The 20,115-nt window shown below is 46.8% G+C and overlaps 1 protein-coding gene across 4 annotated transcripts in view; it reads left to right on the top strand.

The window, feature by feature from the left end:
- The first annotated feature begins 222 nt into the window (after positions 1–222).
- Positions 223–20,115, top strand: part of LOC125111392 (quinone oxidoreductase-like protein 2) — a 41,157-nt gene continuing 21,264 nt past the window's right edge. For all 4 annotated transcript variants that reach the window (XR_007130859.1, XM_047753337.1, XM_047753339.1 and 1 more), the window contains exons 1-9: positions 223–327; positions 410–518; positions 4,172–4,268; positions 6,407–6,465; positions 7,756–7,821; positions 8,598–8,707; positions 10,499–10,580; positions 15,528–15,709; positions 18,514–18,742. Coding sequence is in view for 3 of the 4 variants with exons in the window: in XM_047753337.1 (XP_047609293.1) it covers positions 278–327; positions 410–518; positions 4,172–4,268; positions 6,407–6,465; positions 7,756–7,821; positions 8,598–8,707; positions 10,499–10,580; positions 15,528–15,709; positions 18,514–18,742 (984 nt within the window). In the remaining variant the exon portion in view is untranslated. The remainder of the gene's footprint in view (positions 328–409; positions 519–4,171; positions 4,269–6,406; positions 6,466–7,755; positions 7,822–8,597; positions 8,708–10,498; positions 10,581–15,527; positions 15,710–18,513; positions 18,743–20,115) is intronic.

The raw sequence follows: 20,115 nt of genomic DNA, 5'->3' as shown, positions 1-20,115 counted from the left end.
TCTGTTTACTGGACTCCCCATTCCCTTCAACGGGCTCCAGCTGGCGGGGTGGGCGGGGGGAGGGGGCACGGGCGCACTGAGAAGCCCGGCCGCCGCCTCCAGCCTGGGGTCGGGTCGCGTTGGGGCGGGTCCCAGGCTCCGGTCTGCAGTCCGCCCGCAGGGGCGGGGCAGGGGCGGGGCTGGATGGGGTGGGCGGGGCGGGGCTGGATGGGGTGGGCGGTGCCCGGCTCTTCTTGCTGCGCTGGGACTGTCCCCCTACGGAGACTTGGTCGGGGCCATGGAGACGGCGGCGTGGGCACGGTACTTGTCTCGGTCGTGGCTCTGCAGGTGCGACTCTGACCCATCCCCGAGCCCCCAAAGGCAACCCCGGGTTCGAACCCCGTAACCCAAGCTTTGTCTTGCGTTGCAGGAGGGCCTGGCCAGGCTGCAGCCGGCACTACCGGGCCGTGCTGTGCTCCGAGTTGAAGCAGCCCCTGGCAATTGAGGAGGTCGCCCCCCGTCCTGTTGGGCCCCACGAGGTAGGGTGACTCGCCTGGCTCCGGACCCCTGCACGCCCCTTTTGAAATTGCAGTCCTCCTCGGTGGGACTTAACACCCACCTGCACCTCAGATTCGGGCTCGTATCCACTGTCTCTGACTTGGAGGGGACTGAACCCACTGGACTTTGTTTTTGTTTTTAATTAAAACCGCCCACCTAATGTCGGGACTTACTGACGGCTCTGCACCCCGACAGACAAGGGGACAGGCAGAGTGAGTTTATTAGCACAGGAGGTTTGTGAGAGATCTGAGAAGGCAGGCTGTGTCCCAGGACTGAGAGGACACATTAATTTTTATAAACGAAAGAAACGTAGGAAGCGAAGACCACCTTCTTCCTCAATCTCTGGCAGAAGTCAAGGCCACATCATTAGTTCCTTCTTTGACCCCACATAGCTTAACCCAGCAGTCATAGTGCTATTTAAATCTATGTATAAATTAACTATACTTCAATAAAACTTAAATCATATGTGTATCAGCAAAAGGGTGGTAACATACTAAAATTTGGTAATTCATTTCAGGTTTTGGTATAATATCCCCTTTCACCTAGTGTCTTTCCCTTTGCACCTCACCTACATTCCTGTCTTGGCAGAAATGCTACTCTTCAAGGACTATTAACTCTGACTTCATGTAACAAGATTCAGGCTCTATTGTCCTGTGTTTTAACTAGCAGCACTTGTGGCTTGAGTGTTTCTGGCACTTGAATGTGCCTGATCTTCCTTCAAGGTAGAGTAGATCGTTGCTAGTTTACTGGATTCTTTCCCCCCAGTGGTCATTAGTTTACAGGAGCCTCCCAACTCCTTTAAAATTGCCTGTTTTTAATCCCCTACTGGGATTTATTTAATTATCCTGCTCTATCCCTATCACTTTCACTCTCTCCACAGGGCCACCACCCACATCCTGCGGGCTCCTGTCCCTACCCAATTCCTGAGTGGACTGAAGGGTTACTTTGAGCTGGGCTTCTAGAAAGGCCCTTTTTGTGGGGTGGGGTGGGGGGGGTGTCACAAAAAAAGCTGAAGTGCAAAGTGCAAAAAGTTTTGTTCCCTGAAACAGCCAGAGCTGTTGCCTTAGAAACAGAGAATTCTGATTTACACAGGACTTTGCATAACCAACTGAAAGTTTTTTTTTTTTTTGGTCTTTTTGCCATTTCTTGGGCCGCTCCTGTGGCATATGGAGGTTCCCAGGCTAGGGGTCCAATCGGAGCTGTAGCCACCGGCCTACGCCAGAGCCACAGCAATGCGGGATCCGAGCCATGTCTGCAACCTACACCACAGCTCACGGCAACGCTGGATCGTTAACCCACTGAGCAAGGGCAGGGACCGAACCCACAACCTCATGGTTCCTAGTCAGATTTGTTAACCACTGCGCCACGACGGGAACCCCCTGAAAGTTATTGATTAACCCAGAAAAATGGATCCCATCCTTTGCTTCCTCTCCTTCAGTGTCAGCATGTGACATTGCCCTCCCTCCTCCCCCCAGCCAGCTCGCTAATGCCCTGTATTTACAAGCTGCTGCATCTTGAGCCCTCCTCTGGTATACTGCAGTGATTTGGGGTGACGGGGCTTAGTTAAGGATTGTGGGCATGTACCCGCAATTAGGGTGGTGGGAAATATGATTGTCACGTTGGCCTGGCCTGTCGACCACCCTGGTGACACTGTCATCTCTTGTGGAGAACGAGAACCTCGGACAGGGTGAAGCAGGCAGTGAGTCTCGGGGTTGGGGGCCCCTGGTGAGAGACAGGAATGTGGCTGCAGCCCCGAAGCATCCCTGACATGGACCCTGTGACTCAGTGGATGATTTGGGTGAGTGCAGGATAGCAGTCAGTCTGCTTCCTGGGATTCACATGCTGAAAGATGTTCTCATTGAGTCAAGGTGGAGCGTGGCTTGAGGATGTATATGTGCCATACACGCCAACACCTGTGTCATGCACACAGGGTGCGTAGGCTTGAGGGCAGGGCTCCTTTGTTCTGTTATTTGTCCAGACACTTCTGTGTCAGGAATCAGCTCATGAGAGCGGGGACTCTACAGGTTTTATCTACCATTATGTTCCCAGAGTTGGGAATGGTGCCTGGTGTGTGGCAGATGCTTCAGACATTGTTGAATGAAGGCATTGTGCCCATAAAATATCTCCTCACCAATACGGCCATCTCTGTATGAAATTGGAAATATGAACAAATGAAAGAATGTCACTGAGGCTGCATTTCCTCCTGTGATTCCAAGCCCTGATGAGTTGGATTGATTACTTCTGTGATTCCAAGCCCTGTTGATTTTTATTGATCTAACGTCAGGCTGCATCAGAATCACCCTTGTCAGTAAAGATCACTGGGCTTTGTCCCCAGAGTTTTTTTTTTTTTTTTTTTTTTTTTTTCCCCACGCCCACTGCCTGTGGAAGTTCCTAGGTCAGGGATCAAACCTGAGCCACAACAGTGATAATGCCAAATCCTTAACTGCTAGGCTACCAGGGAACACCCTTTCCCCACGGTTGCTGATTCAGTAGGTTGGGGCTGAGATTTTGAACTTTCAATAAGCTGCCAGGGGACACCGAAGATGGTGGTCTGGGGAACCACACTTGGAGAACCACTGCCTAACAAAGTCTAGAGAAACTGCTGCAGGCTTGCCTCCCCTCTAGCTACTTCAAGGAACATAGAAGGTAGGCAGTCTAGGACCAGCTTCTCCGATGTCTGCCTCCCCAAACAGCTGATCATGTTACCCTCTGATTAAAGTCTTTAAATGGCTTACATTGTTCCTGCTAGGAAGACCAAGATCTTCAAGGAAGCCTACAAACCCTTGGATGGTGTGGGGCTTGCCCTCCAGCCCCCTCTTTTTCTCTTCTTTGTGCTCTAAACTCACTGTTTTTTCTTTTGTCCTCACCCCTGGGCCTTTGCACATGTCATTGCTTTTGTCTGCGCCAGGCTCCCACCCTTTTGGATGGTTAACTCTTAGCTGTTCTTAGTTCAAGTGTTACTTTTGCAGGGGATTCTCCTTATTTCCCCCAAAGGTCAAAACTCCCCAGTGTGTGCTTTCATAGCACCCTATATTTGTGCACCGTACCTTTAACATTTTGTGTAGGAGTTGTAATTTATTTTTTAAAAATTATTTTTCTTTTTGTCTTTTTAGGGCCACACCCATGGCATATGGAGGTTCCCAGGCTAGGGGTCAAATCAGAGCTATAGCTGCTGGCCTACGCCACAGCCATGGCAATGCCAGATCCAAGCTGTGTCTGGCGACCTATGCCACAGTTTACGGCAATGCCAGATCCAAGCTGTGTCTGGTGACCTACGCCACAGCTTACGGCAATGCCAGGTCCTTTACCCACTGAGCAAAGCCAGGGGTCGAACCTGCGTCCTCATGGATGCTAGTCAGATTCATTTCTGCTGAGCCACAATAGGTGCTCCCAGGAGTTGTAATTTAATACATAAGTCTTCATAATCCTTTGGTTAATATCTGTCTCCTTGACCATAGTTTTAGCTAGCTCCATGAGGGCAGGAACCCTGTCCATTTTGTCTCATGATTGTACACTGGTACTTAGTTCAGTACCTGGCATATAGTACGCATTCAGTAAGTATTATGGTATAATTGAATGAACTTTGTCTTCATGGATGTGTACTGCTCTTCCTTGTGCTCTATTTCCTTTGCAGGTCAGAGTTGATGTCCATTTCTCTGGAGTTAACTTTGCTGATATTTTGGTATGTCGTGGTCAGTATCAGGAAAGGCCCCGACTTCCTTTCATACCTGGTGAGTAGGAAGGGGCCAAGTGCCTGCTTCAGGTAAAGAAGATAACAGAACTTTCAGAACCATGTGCTTCATCTTAGGTACTATGGTGGTGGTACTTGCCTGCTGTCAGTGGTGTTGCAGATTTGTCAGTCTCAGTGCTAATGAAAATCACTAGATTACAAGGGCTGTGGCCGTGATTATTCTAGTCACATTCATGTGACTGTCTTGCTGGTGTTACCTCCTCTCCCCCTGCCCACTGGCCCTGTTATATCTGGCTCATTAAATAATTGTTTGATTGATAGACATATATATTTTTTTGTCTTTTTGCCATTTCTTGGGCCGCTCCCACAGTGTATGGAGGTTCCCAGGCTAGGGGTCAAATCAGAGCTGTAGCCACCTGCCTATGCCAGAGCCACAGCATCGCGGGATCCGAGCCGCGTCTGCAACCTACACCACAACTCACGGCAACGCCAGATCCTCAACCCACTGAGCAAGGTCAGGGATCGAACCCGCAACCTCATGGTTCCTCGTCGGATTTGTTAACCACTGCGCCACGACGGGAACTCCCTGATTGAAATACGATTGACGTTATGTTAGTTTCAGGTGTAGTTTGTAGTGATGTGACATTTGCATACATTCTGAAAGGGTCACCACAAGAAGCCTAGAAACCATGTGTCCTTGTACAGAGTTATCGTAGTGTTATTGATCATATTTCTTGTGCTGGGTATTACATCTCTCGTGACTTATTTATTTTATAACTAGAGGTTTGTACCTCTTAATCTCCTTCACCCACTTCACCCACCCCTCCATAAATACTTAAAAAATTCGTAAATGACCACATACAAATTTACATGCCATTATGTTCCCCAGAATTCTGATCAGCATCATCATTGGCCCTAGTCCTTCCCTTTCATTCCTTGACAGTGCCTCGATTTTGGTTTTTCACTGAAAGATCATAAACGTGTGGTTGCAGCTAAAACTCAGTCCTCGCAAATACATTCCCAAAGAAACCGAATACCAAGGGATCAGAAAGAAGAAACAGTTTGTACATTTCTTAGCAGCTCATGCTCAGATTTGCCTTATGCCCAATCCGATTACATTTAGATCCTGAATGTGTGGACCAGTGACTGATTTTTATTGTTGAAATTTATTAAAAGATGTAGATATAGTGTGTCTATAGTTCAGGTATATTTTATACAGACAGCTAGCATTAAGCATACAGTGATTGCAAAACAGTTGCTGTGTTGTGGCCATAGGGTATTTGGTTTGGTCTCAGCAGTTGGAACTGTTTCCCCGTTTGTATTTGCTTACATGCCAGATAGGGGAGAAGATGTCATACTCAATTGAGTTATTCTTCTGGCAGCTCAAGTGGAAAATGGATGATCATTAAATTCAGAAATTTTGGAGGTGGAAGAGGAAAGGGCAGACAACACCGGTTCATCTTGTTGAGCCAAGTACCGTAGGATAAACTATAGTTCATGTCCTTGAGGGCCTCACAGTCCAGAAGAGGAGACAGGTATACAGATACACACTGTATGATGGGAGTTCCCCTTGTGGCTCAGTGGGTAAGGAACCTGACATAGTGTCCATGAGGATGTGGGTTCGATCCCTGGCCTCATGCAGTGGGTTAAGGATCCAGTGTTGCCGCAAGCTGCAGTGTAGGTCACAGATGCGGCTCAGATCTGGTGTTGCTGTGGCAGTGGTGTAGACCGGTGGCTGTAGCTCTGATTCGACCCCTAGCCTGGGAACTTCCATATGCCCGCGGGTGCAGCTGTGAAAGAAAACACCCAAACCCCAAACAAACAAAAACAACCATCTGATGAATATTGTCATTGGAATGCTTTAGGAGGCCAAGGCGCCAGTGGTCAGGGTCAAAAGAGCTTGTGTACCCGTGATTCTCTGTGCTCTTGCCCGTTCTTGAAAGTTTCACTTGTGTCACGGTGAGAAGGGGACTGTTGTAGCTTTTCAGATGATGATCATGAAATCTGAGTTCTCGTTCCCGTGCTTTGGGTACCACACTCTTACCTTCTTCCCGGGTGGGAGGAACACGAACCCTCTCGGCTCCAGAAAGCTCATGGGACAGGCTGTTGATTAGGGTTTTCTTGTCTCCCTGGTGCTCGGCTTTACAGATAACCTGATCTTTAAACAAATTGCTTTAGGAATGGAGTTCTCTGGAATAGTATTGGAGACAGGCAGAGACGTCCACTCGGTGAAAGAGGTAAATCAGTTGAAAGCTTGGGAATTGATGTGAAAAATCGCTATGAGAAATGTGCTGACTTCATTTGTAGCCAAAGGGCCTTGCTTCTCCTGGTCTTTGCCAACAGACACCAAAAGGAAAACGAGATGGAAGGGGTAGAAACTGATTCTGAATGGGGGGAACGAAGCCCGTGCAGGTTCCCGGCTTCGATAAACTTTTTATTACTAATAAAAGGCAGCACCTGGGTTTTTAGTTAGTGCGAGGATAGAGAATCCCCAAATTTCAGCCTCTTGGGAAGAAAATTAATACTGGGACTCTTTTCTTTCTTTCTTTTTTTTCTTTTTCTTTTTTTCTTTTTTCTTTTTTTGCTTTTTTAGGGCCATACCTGTGGCATATGGAGGTTCCCAGGCTAGGGATCAAATTGGAGCTCTGGCTGCCAGCCTACAGCACAGCCACAACAACGCCAGATCCGAGCCGTGTCTGCGACCTACACTGCAGCTCACGATAATGCTGGATCCTTAACCCACTGAGGGAGACCAGGGATCAAACCCACATCCTCATAGATACTCGTCGGGTTCGTTACCACTGAGCCACAATGTGAACTCCAACACTGGGATTCTAATTTATATCAGCCTTTTCTTCCTTCTTTCTTTCTTTTGTCTTTTTAGGGCTGCACGCACGGTATGTGGCAGGTCCAGGCTAGGGGTTGAGCTAGAGCTACAGGCTGCCGGCCTACACCACAGCAACGCCGGATCCTTAACCCACTGAGCAAGGCCCGGGATTGAACCTGCATCCTCACAGATGCCAGTCAGATTTGTTTTCTGCTGAGCCATGGCAGGAACTCCATATCAGCCTTTTCTTTACTCCAGCCCGTCTTCAAAACATGCTCAGTTTGGCTTGGCAACATGATGGGGGTAGTGACAAAATGGCCGAATCATTTGCTAAACATTAACACCGAATAGATAATTATTTTTTTCTTTTTTTTAGGGCTGCACCCACAGCATATGGAGGTTCCCAGGGTAAGGGTCAATTCGGAGCTGTAGCTGCCAGCCTACACCGCAGCCACAGCAACACAGGATCCTTAATCCACTGAGCGAGGCCAGGGATCGAACCTGCAACCTCACGGTTCCTAGTTGGATTTGTTTCCGCTGCGCCATGACAGAAACTCCAACATCGAATAGATAATTAAGGGAACCTGTGTCTTACTGGGTCCGAAAGGAAAATTTTCTTTCTTTTTTAGGGTTGATTTGGGAAGGCGTGAGTGGCAAGGGCGTGCATCTAAACGTGCCCTTACTGGTGTTTTCCTTGCAGGGAGATCGAGTTATTGGCTTAAGGAGGCTTAATTGTATGGCTGGAGAATGCATCATTGATCACAAGGTAGCCCTACCTCCCAATATAAATGCTTGGAGATGACATTTTCTTCCTTCTTTTCTTTAATTTCCATCTGTCCCGTATTCCTTCTCCTTCTTTCCCTCTCTTTCTTTGTATGCTTTTGGTTACATCTTGTTTCACAGCCAAGCACTTCTGTCTTTCAAATGCTAACCCTCTTTTTTTTTTGATCAAACCCTTGCGCAGAGCTTTGTTTGTGTTGAGTGCTTGAATGAAGAAGAGGGTTTTGTTTTCAGAGTCCTGGAGCAACAGGCTGGCTGCCCTGTTAGACCATAGGTGGTTTTGGTAGAAAAACTGGTTTGGGGCATTGAGCTACATGCAATGGATTTCTCCCCAACACCAGGCTTGTGAAAGAGAGAGTCCTGGGAACGCAGCCAGCCAGTGTGGGGTTTGGGGTGGGGGTGGGGCAATGGTTGTGCAGGATGTGAACGGTGCCCCCTAGTGGTAAATGGTGCATTTCCCCCCCCCCCCAGCTTTATTGGAGATACATTTTTTTTTTACCATCCAGTGCACTCATTATACTACAGTGGCCTGTGTTATGTCTTCTGTAAGCTGGTTCCTTCCTGATCCAAATGCCAGCCTTAGGATTTTTGAAGACTGGTGCACCCAACCCATAGCGTGCAACAGCTCGCTCGGTCTTGACTGCCACTGGGCTTATTTCCTGACATACGTTGCCCTTTGGAGTCAAAGCACATTATGAATTGGGCAGCCGTTTGAGCAGGGACAGGTGCTTAATCCCTAAATCACTGTAATCTCTTTTATAGGCACTGTGGCAGATTCCAGAAGGGATCTCCCTCCGAGAGGCTGCTGTCCTGCCTGCATCTTATAGCACTGCTATTTTGGCCCTGGAGCATCGGGCCGGTACCCAGCCTGGGTGAGGAGAGAGTAGACAGCAGAGGGCTAGATGCTACCTTCTCTGATACCAGAAGTGCCCACCAAGACCCTGCCCCTCCCTTCCCCTTCCCTGACCTTTACCTTGTGTTCCGTCTGTCTGAGGAAAGGTCAAAGGAAGGGCGGGCCCCCTGATTGGAGTCTGGTGACAGTGGGGATATCCTTTTGTCTGAGAGGAAGTGGTAGACTGTGAACTTGGTCAGTATGAATTTGGAGAAATCTCTCTCTCAAATCTGACCCCTCTGGAGATCACCTCCTAGAAAACTTTCCATTTTAGAGAGTTGGTTTATTTATTAGAGAGTTGGTTTTTTGTTTTGCTTTGTTTTTTGCTTTGTAGAGCCATACCTGCGACATACGAAGATTCCTAGGCTAGGGGTCGAATCGGAGCTGCAGCTACCAGCCACAGCCACAGCCATGCCAGAACCAAGCTGTGTCTGTGACCTACACCACAGCTCATGGCAGGGCAGGATCCTTAACTCACTGAGCGAGGCCAGGTATAGAACCTACATCCTCATGGATCCTAGTTGGTTAGGATCAAGGAACTCCACGGTGGTTTTAGTGGAGACATGTGGTATGTGTTTCTCTGAGGCTTGGCTGGGTGTTTATAACTGGGATATTTTAAATGCAGAGGTGCCGAAGTTCCCCTTTTACCGGGAGTGTACCTACAGCTTCTTGCTCTTTTTGGTGGCCTCAGAATTGCTCCAGAGAGATGGATTTAGTTGAGCAATGGCTACTGCATTGATCATCACCTTCTAAACTTTGCAGTGTTTAGTACACGAATGGTCTTAGGAGAGAACATACAAAGCAGAAATTGGAGTCGTGCAAAGGAGGCTGTCACTGGAAGGAGGAAGAGGCTACCTAGAGAGATCAGGGACACTTACCTGGAAAGTCTTCACGACTAGACCACATGAACATGGATTTATGTACATAGTCCTACTCTCGAGGCTAGAGACCGTGTATATACCGTACATGTGCACAAAATGTTGAATTCAATGGCCTCTCAGTTCTCTGCTTTTTTTGACCGCACCAGTGACATATGGAAGTTCCCAGGCCAGAGATTGAACCCACACCATTGCAGTGACAAGGCCCGACTCTTAACCCCTAGGCCACCAAGGAACTCTCAGTTCTCTTCTTGGTTTAAAATGTCCTCCCTTAAAAATGTTTCTGGGAGTTCCCGTTGTGGCACAGTGGTTAATGAATCCGACTAGGAACCATGAGGTTGCGGGTTCGATCTCTGGCCTTGCTCAGAGGGTTGAGGATCCTGCATTGCTGTGAGCTGTGGTGTGGGTCACAGACTCAGCTCGGATCGTGTTGCTGTGGCTGTGGCGTAGGCCAGTGGCTACAGCTCCGATTGGATCCCTGGCCTGGGAACCTCCATATGCCGCTGGAAGCGGCCCTAGAAAAGGCAAAAAGACGAAAAAAAGAAAACAACAAAAAAACAAAAAACAGGTTTCTGAAATCTGGAGTTCCCGTTGTGATGCAGTAGAGACAGATCCGACTGGGAACCATGAGGTTGCAGGTTCGATCCCGGCTTTGCTCAGTGGATTAAGAATTTGGCGTTGCCGTGAGCTGTGGTGTAGGTCACAGATGCAACTTGGATCTGGCATTGCTGTGACTGTGGTATAGGCCAACAGCTCCGATTAGATCCCTAGCCTGGGAACCTCCATATGCCACTGTGGGTTTGTCCATAAAAAGAAAAAAAAAAATGTTTGTGAAATCTTACTGCTGGATGATTTTTGGTTTCTTGAGTAACACTCATCTTTCTCTGGCACAGAGAAACTGTTTTAGTGACGGCAGCTGCTGGAGCCACAGGCCTGGCTGTGATAGATGTGGCGACAAATGTTCTTCAGGCCAAGGTATTCGCATGTTTGATTCTCCATTAAAAGCATCATACCTCCAGGGAGTTCCCATTGTGGCGCAGCAGAAACGAATCCAACTAGGAACCATGAGGTTTCGGGTTTGATCCCTTGCCTCGCTGCCATGAGCTGTGGTGAAGGTCGCAGATGCGGCTCTGATCCTGCGTTGCTGTGGGCTCTGGTGTAGACTGGCAGCTACAGCTCCAATTTGACCCCTGGCCTGGGAACCTCCATATGCCATGGGTGAAGCCCTATAAAGACAAAAAGACAAAAAAAAAAAAAAAAAGAAAAAAAAAGAAAAGAAAAAAAGAAAAAAAAAACCAACCTGTAGTTTTCCAACATGGAATATATTCATTTTTTTATTAAAAATCTTGCACAAGCCACCTGGAGTAGGGCCTTGCCATCTGTTTGCTTGCAGTGTAGTGAGGGGACTTAAGAATAGACGGGTTATCCTTCCAGCTACGAGAACCTGGTTCAACTCGCTTCACAGCCCTTTCACGTTCTGTTCCCTCCACTAGAATGCTCTGAACTGTCTCCCCCTGGACCTCAAATTTAAAATCAGATGTTGCTTTTTTGAGGAAGTATTCTTTGTCCCTCAGGAGATGTTCCCCCCACCCCTGACTGTTTGTGTGTGGTCTCACAGCATCCTCAGTGTCTCCTAGTGTGTGTTAATCCTCGACTTGTGTCATTCTTGCCCCAGTGTCTCCCTCCCACTGGTCTCTAATCTCCACGGAGGCAGGAGTAGTGTCTGTGTGATTCCTTATTGTAGTCCCAGCGCCTAGCATGCATGGTACATAGACCTTGGTAGTCACTCCATAATTATTCCTTTTTTTATTTTTTGTCTTTTTCTGGGGCTGCTTCCCTCTGCATATGGAGGTTCCCAGGCTAGGGGTCTAATTGGAGCTGTAGTTGATGGCCTACCCCAGAGCCACAGCAACGAGGGATCCGAGCCACGTCTGCGACCTACACCACAGCTCACGGCAATGCTGGATCCTTAACCCACTGAGCAAGGCCGCGGATCAAACCCACAACCTCATGGTTCCTAGTCGGATTCGTTAACCACTGTGCCACGACGGGAACTCCCCATAATTATTCCTTGAATGAATGAATGAAGGAATGAAAGACTCAACTCCTACAGAGGCTTTTCTCTGAGGCTGTGGGTGTCAGAGAAGAAGCATTTCTTGGAGCAGGTGGACATTTAAGCTGACTTTTGCAGGATTGGTAGTAGTTGAGTCGAGGAAGAAGGGATGTGAAGGCCATTTAAGTGGTGGGAGGACACATTAGGAGACAGAGACGTTGGTACTAAGCATGATGTCTTCAGGGGCTTGCAAATAGCATCTGTGGAGCAAAGGGTGGGGGTGGGTAATGGTGGGAGACGATTCCACAGAGGTGGGCAGAGATCAGATCATGAGGCCCTGAGGAATCTGAACATTTCTTAGGAGCTCTCAGAAGCTGCTGAGGACTTTAAGCCTAGAAGTGACATGATCATCTTTGCATTTTGTCAAGTTCACTTTGGTAGCAGTGGGGACGAGGGATGGGGGCAAGGTCAGGGGTGATCTGGAGACAGTAGGACAGACTCCTGGAGCAATTCACACCAGAGGTGATGATCAGAGAGATACCGAAGGAGAAGAGAATTTGGTAACTGGAGAGCATCCCAATACAGTTGAAAGAACAAGGGCTTGGAAGTTAGCCTGACCTTGACTCATATTCTAGCTCTTCTCTAGCTTAATAGCTTCAGTCTCCTCATTTGTACAATAATGCTTTTCTCATAGAGTGGTTGTGGAATATGGAGATCACACGAGCAGCGTGCCCACTGTAGGGCAAGGTGTGTCGGGGGGGGAATGCCTTGAAAGGGATCCTCTTATTAGACATCGAGGGGGAAGGTGCAAACTAGGTTCACTTGGGGATTTGCCATTTATTGGGATTGAGAACCCAGGAGGAAATGATGAGTTCGGTTTTGGACACAGGAAGTGTGAGGTTCCTGTGGAGCCTGCAGTTGGCATATTCAGAGGTGCTAGGATACTGTACAGGGTTGGTGATAATTGGACTGGTCTGGAATGTCTTCAAGGGGCATCTCTTTTCTCACGCTGACTTTCTTTTGAAAAGGACATGTGAGTTCTAAAAGCCGTCTTGGATACCAGGAGGCTGCTCATGGAATATTAACACATTTCAACTCAAAAGTAATGGCTTTTAGCACCTCTCTTCGTGGGAGACCAAAATTAGTCTCATTGTTTCGAACCATTGACTACTGAACCTTTCTGGGAAGATGAAATTGTACTGTTGATTAGAGAAGTTAAGCAGAAAAATTTGCTTCAGTGCAGATCTTAAAATGAAGCTGTATTTTCTCCAGCAGCAATAATAGTTTTAAGCAAAAGCAAACAAAAATAAGATCTTCATGCCATCGACTTGGAACAGGTCATTTTTCAAAGAGTTTTATTGAATTATAGTGGCTTTACAAAGTTGCGACAATTTCTGCTGTGCAATGAAGTGATTCAGTTCTACATATACACACATCCATTCTTCTTCAGATTCTTTCCCCATAGAGGTTGTTACAGAATATTGGGTAGTTTTCCCTGTGCTATACAACAGCGGGTCCTGTTGACCATCCCTAGAACAGGTCATTTTGATAACACCTTCCATTCACTGCATTTCGTGTTGCTTTCAAAGTGCCTCCACAGCAATTATCTTACCCGTGGTCCTCACAGAGACTCTGGGAGGTGGGAATGTACGTGTTTATTATCCCTATTTCACGGATGAAGAAAGTGAGGCACCAGGAGAGCAAATGATTCACAGCAGGCCTCGCAGGGACCGAGCTAGAATCCTGGGAGAATCCTGGGATTGGAATTGGGCGCCTGAGCCTAGTCTGGTGCCTGCCCTCTGTGGCACTGTGTGCTGGGAGCCCTCAGTGAAATGCAGCTTTTGGGGGATTTCACGGCCGGGGGAGAGGGTGGGTATTTGAGGGTAGCTTTCAAAGAGTTAGAGATCAGTTTGAAATCTTTTCAAGGCACGGGTGTTCTGAAGCGTTTGCATGCAAGTTCTGCATGTTACCTGGGGGCCAAAGTGCTTGGGCGGGCAGGTGCTCCCCAGTGATAAGGCACCTCTAGGCAGTTCTTGAGTGTTTGAAGCTTTTCGGGAGACCTCAAGCCCCAGACCTCCTCATGGTATGGCCCGCAGCCATGTGTGCCGTCTTTGGCAGGCCTTAGACAAGGCTTTCTCCCAGGGGGATGGAGTGGAAAAGCATGGGCTCTGGTGTCAGCAGCACTGGGTTTGAGAAGTTGTTCTACCACCTGCTACCTGGATGATCCTGGCTTACGTAACCTCTCTGGGTCTATGTCTATGATTATGGAATGGGAGTAACTATCCTTGCCCCCCTAATGTTCTTATGAAGTTTAACTAGAATAAAGGATTGCATGTATGTAACAATAGATTCATTTATCTAACACTTTGTTTTCTAAGTGCTTTATATGCAATATATCATTTAACCTTTTGTTTTATTTTTATTTTAATTTAATTTAATTTAAATTTTATTTTATTTGTCTTTTTAGGCCCACACCCAAGGCATACAGAAGTTCCCAAGGGAGGGATCAAATTAGAGCTGTGGCCACTAGGCTACACCACAGCCATAGCCATAGCCACGCAGGATCCTAGCCATGTCTGTGACCTATACCACAGCTCACGGCAGTGCTGGATCCCCGACCCACTGAGTGAGGCCAGGGATCGAACCCGCATCCTCGCGGATACCAATTGGATTTCCACTATGCCACAATGGGAACTCTTCATTTAACTTTAAAAATATTTCTTATTTTATGAATGAGGTAACTGAAGCTTAGGGAAGTTGGTTGGCAGTATAGAGACTAAAAGCATGAATTCAAGAAATGAATTACCTGGGTTTGGATCCCAGTTTTTCCTCCTATCAGCTGTGTGACCTTGAGCAAGATACCTAACTTGTTTTGCCTCAGTTTCTTCATCTCTAAAATGGGGATAATAATAGCGTATATATTATTGGGCTATTAATATTGAATGAGTTATTAATATATGTAAAGTATTTAAAATAGTGTCTGTCACATAGTAAGCATTATGTAAGTGCTAGTTCTTACTAGGTAACACAGCTAGTTAGTAGCAGAGTCAGGATATGAACTTTGGTCTGTCTGACTTCAAGATCTTTCCATTGAATCATGTTTTACCCTCTGAGAAGCCTGTCCTGATCTTCTAGATCTAGGTCAGCTACTTCTAGCTTGCACTTCTGGAACTCTCTGTACTTCCGCATCATACTGCTGGATCCTGCTTTCTTGACTCTCAGCTTGGTATTCAGCTTGTGTCCTTACTACTTGACTTATAGTAGGTACTCAGTGAATGGTGGTTTTAAGTTGCACTTGGAGAAGACTGTGAGTGTCTCCCGAACCATCTCCTAGCTAGACTTGTTGGGGTTCCAGCATTCCTGGAAATGTGAACCCCCTTGCCAGGGAGGGCATGGGGCACCAGTGTGGTGGGCTGTGTGATGGGCCTGATGTATTGGATTGAGGCCGATGCTCAGATGGTGAAGTTACATTGGTTTCCTTGGTGAGTGCCCGGTGGTTGGAGGGTGGGTAGCTGGTTGGAGGGTGGGTAGGTGGGGGGAGCCCCTCTTGGTACATATTGTGAACCGTCAGAAGCATTGTGTGTTTTTTTTTTTTTTTGGTCTTTTTGCCTTTTCTAGGGCCGCTCCTGCGGCATATGGAGGTTCCCAGGCTAGGGGTCTAATCGGAGCTGTAGCTGCCGGCTTACACCAGAGCCACAGCAATGCGGGATCCAAGCTGCGTTTGTAACCTACACCACAGCTCACAGCAATGCCTCATCCTCAACTCACTGAATGAGGCCAGGGATTGAACCTGCAACCTCATGGCTCCTAGTCGGATTTGTTAACCACTGAGCCACGACGGGAACTCCAGCATTGTGTTCTTTATGCAGGTCATAGCGGCAGCTGGAAGTGAGGAGAAGTGCAAGCTGGCGATGCAGAAGGGCGCACAGTTCAGTGTGAACTACAGTCAGGGCAGCCTGAAGGAGGCACTGGGGAAGCTGGTGGGCAGCAGAGGGGTGGACGTGGCCATCGACACCGTGGGAGGAGATGTCTTCCTGGAGGCTCTCCGCAGGTGCGTGCGGGGGTCTTCCCCAGGGCGGGGCTCTGCTGAAACCTTTCCAGACCTCTGCCTGCCTTCTGGCCTTGTTTCTTTTTTGTCTTTGCTGCTCACTTTTCCTGTAGGCACCGGCGTCGACGAGAACAGCTGAGTGGGTGGGCGAGAAGGAACAGAAGCAGAGGGAAGATCAGGAAGTGCTTAAATATAGCAGAAACAAAATTTCCAACTGGAAAATATCCAAAAAATGACTCGACTCTCTAGTTGGCAATATCGAATGCTTTAGAAATTATACGCGTGTTAAATTCAGCTCTGCCTGCCCCCACTAACTACTTTATATATGTGGTGTGGGTAATTCTTCAGGCGATCACTCTTCAGATGTTAAAATTCCTAGGGGTGGTGGACCCTCAGCTCACTGTGCACTGAAGTACAGACTGTTTTGATCTTACTGATTTCTGAAGCAGCCACTAGTATAGAGGTCTCTTTGACTCATTTTAGTTAAAAAAAAAAAAAATCACCAGAGATTTAATGAAACTGTTGTCTCCATACCAATTCTCTCTCTCTCTCTCTCTCTTTTTTTGGGGGTGGGATGGGTGGGTGCTGCACCTGCCGTGGAGGTTCCCAAGCTAGGGGTCGAATCGGAGCTGTGTTGCTGCTGGCCTACACCACAGCCACAGCAACACAGGATCCCTGACCCACTGAGCGAGGCCAAGGATCGAATCCCCATCCTCAGGGGCTCCCTGAGCCACGATGGAAACTCCTCCATACCAATTCTCATTCTCTGTGAACCAGGGACTCTGAAGTTCTCTGATAATATTAGCTTTAATTCTTGTGTCTTCCTGACAAGAACAGTTTTGTGGTTTATCCCAGTTTAAAGTAAAAGAAACAGAAGTAGAGCAGCTTGCCCATAGAAGGCATCTGTGTCATTTGTGGCCCCGTGCATCCCTGCATGTTGCACCCACTACTGTGCTTAGACAGGAGGCAAAGGAAAGTGTGCGTTGACTAAATGAAGAGCCAGGACAGAGAGCTGCTAATACACAGCCTTCTCTTGCCCTCTGCACAACAGTATTTTGGCAACAGCCTCTAAAGAAGAAAAGCAAAAAAGCAAACACCAAACAAACATACATGTATTTTATATCAAAGGTGGTCACAGCATTGATTTTATGACTCATTCCTTAGCATGCACTGTATGGTACTTCCCACAGTGGGTTGCAGAAAACTTGTGTGATTTTTGGAGATTATTCACAATTCTCTAGTAAAGTAAAGCTTAAGGGAGTCCTAGAGTAAACCTTAGTATAAAGCAAACGATGCTTCAGTAAAGTGTCTGAATTCTTATTCTTGCTTCCTTAGTTCAAAATCTTCAAAGTGAGTGGTCTTGAAGTGCAGCATGTGGAATGACATCTATTTACACCTGTCCATGAAGTAGTTGAGTAATTAAATAGACAGCCTTGATTCTAAAGTGGATCCCGGAGTTCCCATTGTGGTGCAGCGGAAACGAATCTGACTGGGAACCATGAGGTTGCTCAGTGGCCTCGCTCAGTGGGTTAAGGATCCGGCGTTGCCGTGAGCTGTGGTGTAGGTTGGCTGCTATAGCTCTGCTTCGACCCCTAGCCTGGGAACCTCCATATGCTGTGGGTGTGGCCCTAAAAAGACAAAAAAAAAAAAAAAAGTGGGTCCCCTTGCAAAACTGGCTAGTTCCTCTGGCCCCCCTACTATCTTGCTTATGGCTTTTTAAATACTTTCCTACTGGGGGATCCACAGTGTTGCAGAATGTTTCACCCCTGCCAGTTTACAGGGTCAAAGGAATTCCCAGCTGGCAGTTTAATGTATGTTGCTTTTTTTGTTCCTTGTGGTAAAATATACAAAACCTAATATTTAACATTTAACCTTCTGTAAGTATATGGGTAAACATGCTCGCAATGTTATATAACCATCCCCAACCAAAAACGCCATACCCCTTAAACAATAACTCCCCTGCCCCCTGTCATCTCTATTCTGCTTTCTGTCTCTATGAATTAATGTACATTGCTCCCCCCGCCACCTTATCCTGCGTTTTTTTTTTTTATTGTGGTAAAAAGTACATAACAAAAGATTTGCTGTATTAAAGTGTATAGCTCAGTAGTGTTTAGTATATTTACATGGTGAAATAGATTTCCATAACTTTTTCATCTTGCAAATCTGAAATTATAAATCCTATTAACCAACAACTCCTCTTTGCCCACTACTCCCTAGCCCTTGGTAATGACTATCCCACTTTCTATTTCTATGAATTTGACTACTTTTGATACTTCGTACAAATAGAATAATACAGTATTTGTCTTTTTGTAAATGGCTCATTTCACTTAGCATAATGTCCTCAAGCTTTATTCATGTCTTAGCATGTGATGGGATTTCCTTCCTTTTTAAGGCTGGATAATACTCTATTTTATGTATATAGCACATTTTATTTATCCATTCATCACTTGGTGGACATTTGGACATTTCTACCTCTTGGCTGTTGTAGATAGCACTGCTGTCAACCTGGATGTATGAGTATCTCTTCATGGCCCTCCTTCCAGTTTTTTGGGGTGTAGACTCAGAAGTGGGATTGCTGGATCATATGGTAGTTCTATTTGCAATTTTTTTGAGGCATCTCCGTACTGTTTTCCATAGCAGTTGCACCATTTTACAGTCCTACCAACGGTCCATGAGGGTTCCATTTCTCTAAATCCTTGCCCACACTTATTTTCCATTTTGTTTCCTTTTTAATAGTAGCCATCCTCATGGCTGTGAATGTGTTTTGCTTTTAACAATTTTTTTTTTCTTCTCCTTTTCTCCCTCAGCCTAGCATGGGAGGGCAGGATTGTGGTAGTGGGATTTGCTGGAGGAACCATTGCTTCTGTGTCGGCCAATCTTCTGCTCCTGAAGAATATCTCTGCCATGGGGATATTCGGGATCCGATACCAGGGCCAGAACTTTCCCGTCTTCTCCAGGGCCCTGTCCTCAGCAATTCAGTACTGCCTTGAAGGGCGCATCCATCCATACATTGGAGCAGTTTTTAAGCTGGAGGAGGTGAGATACTCTTAAGGGATATGACGTAGATTATGCCAGGAAATAATCTGTGTCACACTACTGGGTGGTTTCTCTCTGGATACTCCAAGTCCTCCGTTTATGGAATTAAAGGGTAAAAAAACACAAAGCAGAAGGCTGCAGGATTCGTAGGATTTCTCCTTGCCTTTTGGGTTGTATGGCTGTACGGACAGGGCTAGCAAGCCATGGAGAGACTGAAACTGTGAGGGCCGTGGGGAAGCTGGAATTGGAGGGCTCTGTCTCCATCACTGGTGTCTTAAACAAAGGGATGTGATAGTGCTTTAGAAAATAATTTACCCGTGTTGATCTGAACTCTGAACTCTGCAACATAAAGGAAGCACTTAACTTGACCTTTGATTTTAGAATATGGACTCTTTAAAGTACAACCAGATGATTTAAACTGGAGTGCTCTGAACAGAACACCAAATCATGCTCGGTTAGCATATGACTATAATTCATCCATTCGTCACTGTAGTTAATTTTGTTGGCTGTTCAAGCCCTTTTTTCATTCCCTCACAGTCCCCATAATGTGGCTTAAACTTCCTCCAAAGTGTAATTGTGTGCATGCATATGCAGTATTGTTGTAAATGCGAATCTGTTAGGCATTCACTGTGATGGGTTTGTTGGGGGTCCTAAATTTGTTTTAATGTTCAAAAAACTGTTTTGGTAACTCCAGTCAGCTATTGATGGAGGCGATGTTTTGTTCATATGCAGATCCGTGGGCCCCCACGCTGTCAGTGCCAGGCTTCATTGTTCTCCAGCCTTCTATTTCTGTCTTTTCCTATGATGAGGCACATTCTTCTCAAATATGATTTACTTTCTTCCTCATTATTTTGCTTTTTAGGGCCACACTCTTGGCATATGGAGGTTCTCAGGCTAGGGGTCTAATCGGAGCGTAGCTGCCAGCCTACACCATAGCCACAGCAATGCCAGATCCGAGCCGCGTCTGCCACCTACACCACAGCTCACGACAACGCCGGATACTTAACCCACTGAGCAAGGCCAGGGGTCGAACCTGCAACCTCCTGCTTCCTGGTCAGATTTGTTTCTACTGAGCCATGATGGAAACTCTTGTCATTTTATTTTTTATTGCTTTTAAGGGCTGCATGTGCGACATATGGAAGTTTCCAGGCTAGGGGTAGAATTGGAGCTGCAGCTGCCGGCCTATGCCCCAGCTGCGGCAATGCCAGATTCTTAACCCACTGAGCGAAGCCAGGGATTGAACCATGTCCTCAGGGATACTAGTCGGATTCTTAACCCGCTGAGCCACAATGGGAACTCCATATTTTGTCCTTTTAAAATGAAGATGATTAAATGAAATGATAATTTCACTGAACTGTAAAGCCTGGGTGGTT

Source organism: Phacochoerus africanus, chromosome 11, assembly GCF_016906955.1.
Source record: "Phacochoerus africanus isolate WHEZ1 chromosome 11, ROS_Pafr_v1, whole genome shotgun sequence".
Classification (NCBI taxonomy): domain Eukaryota; kingdom Metazoa; phylum Chordata; class Mammalia; order Artiodactyla; family Suidae; genus Phacochoerus; species Phacochoerus africanus.
The sequence above is the reverse complement of the archived record's forward strand: the minus strand, read 5'-3'. Positions and strand labels throughout refer to the sequence as shown.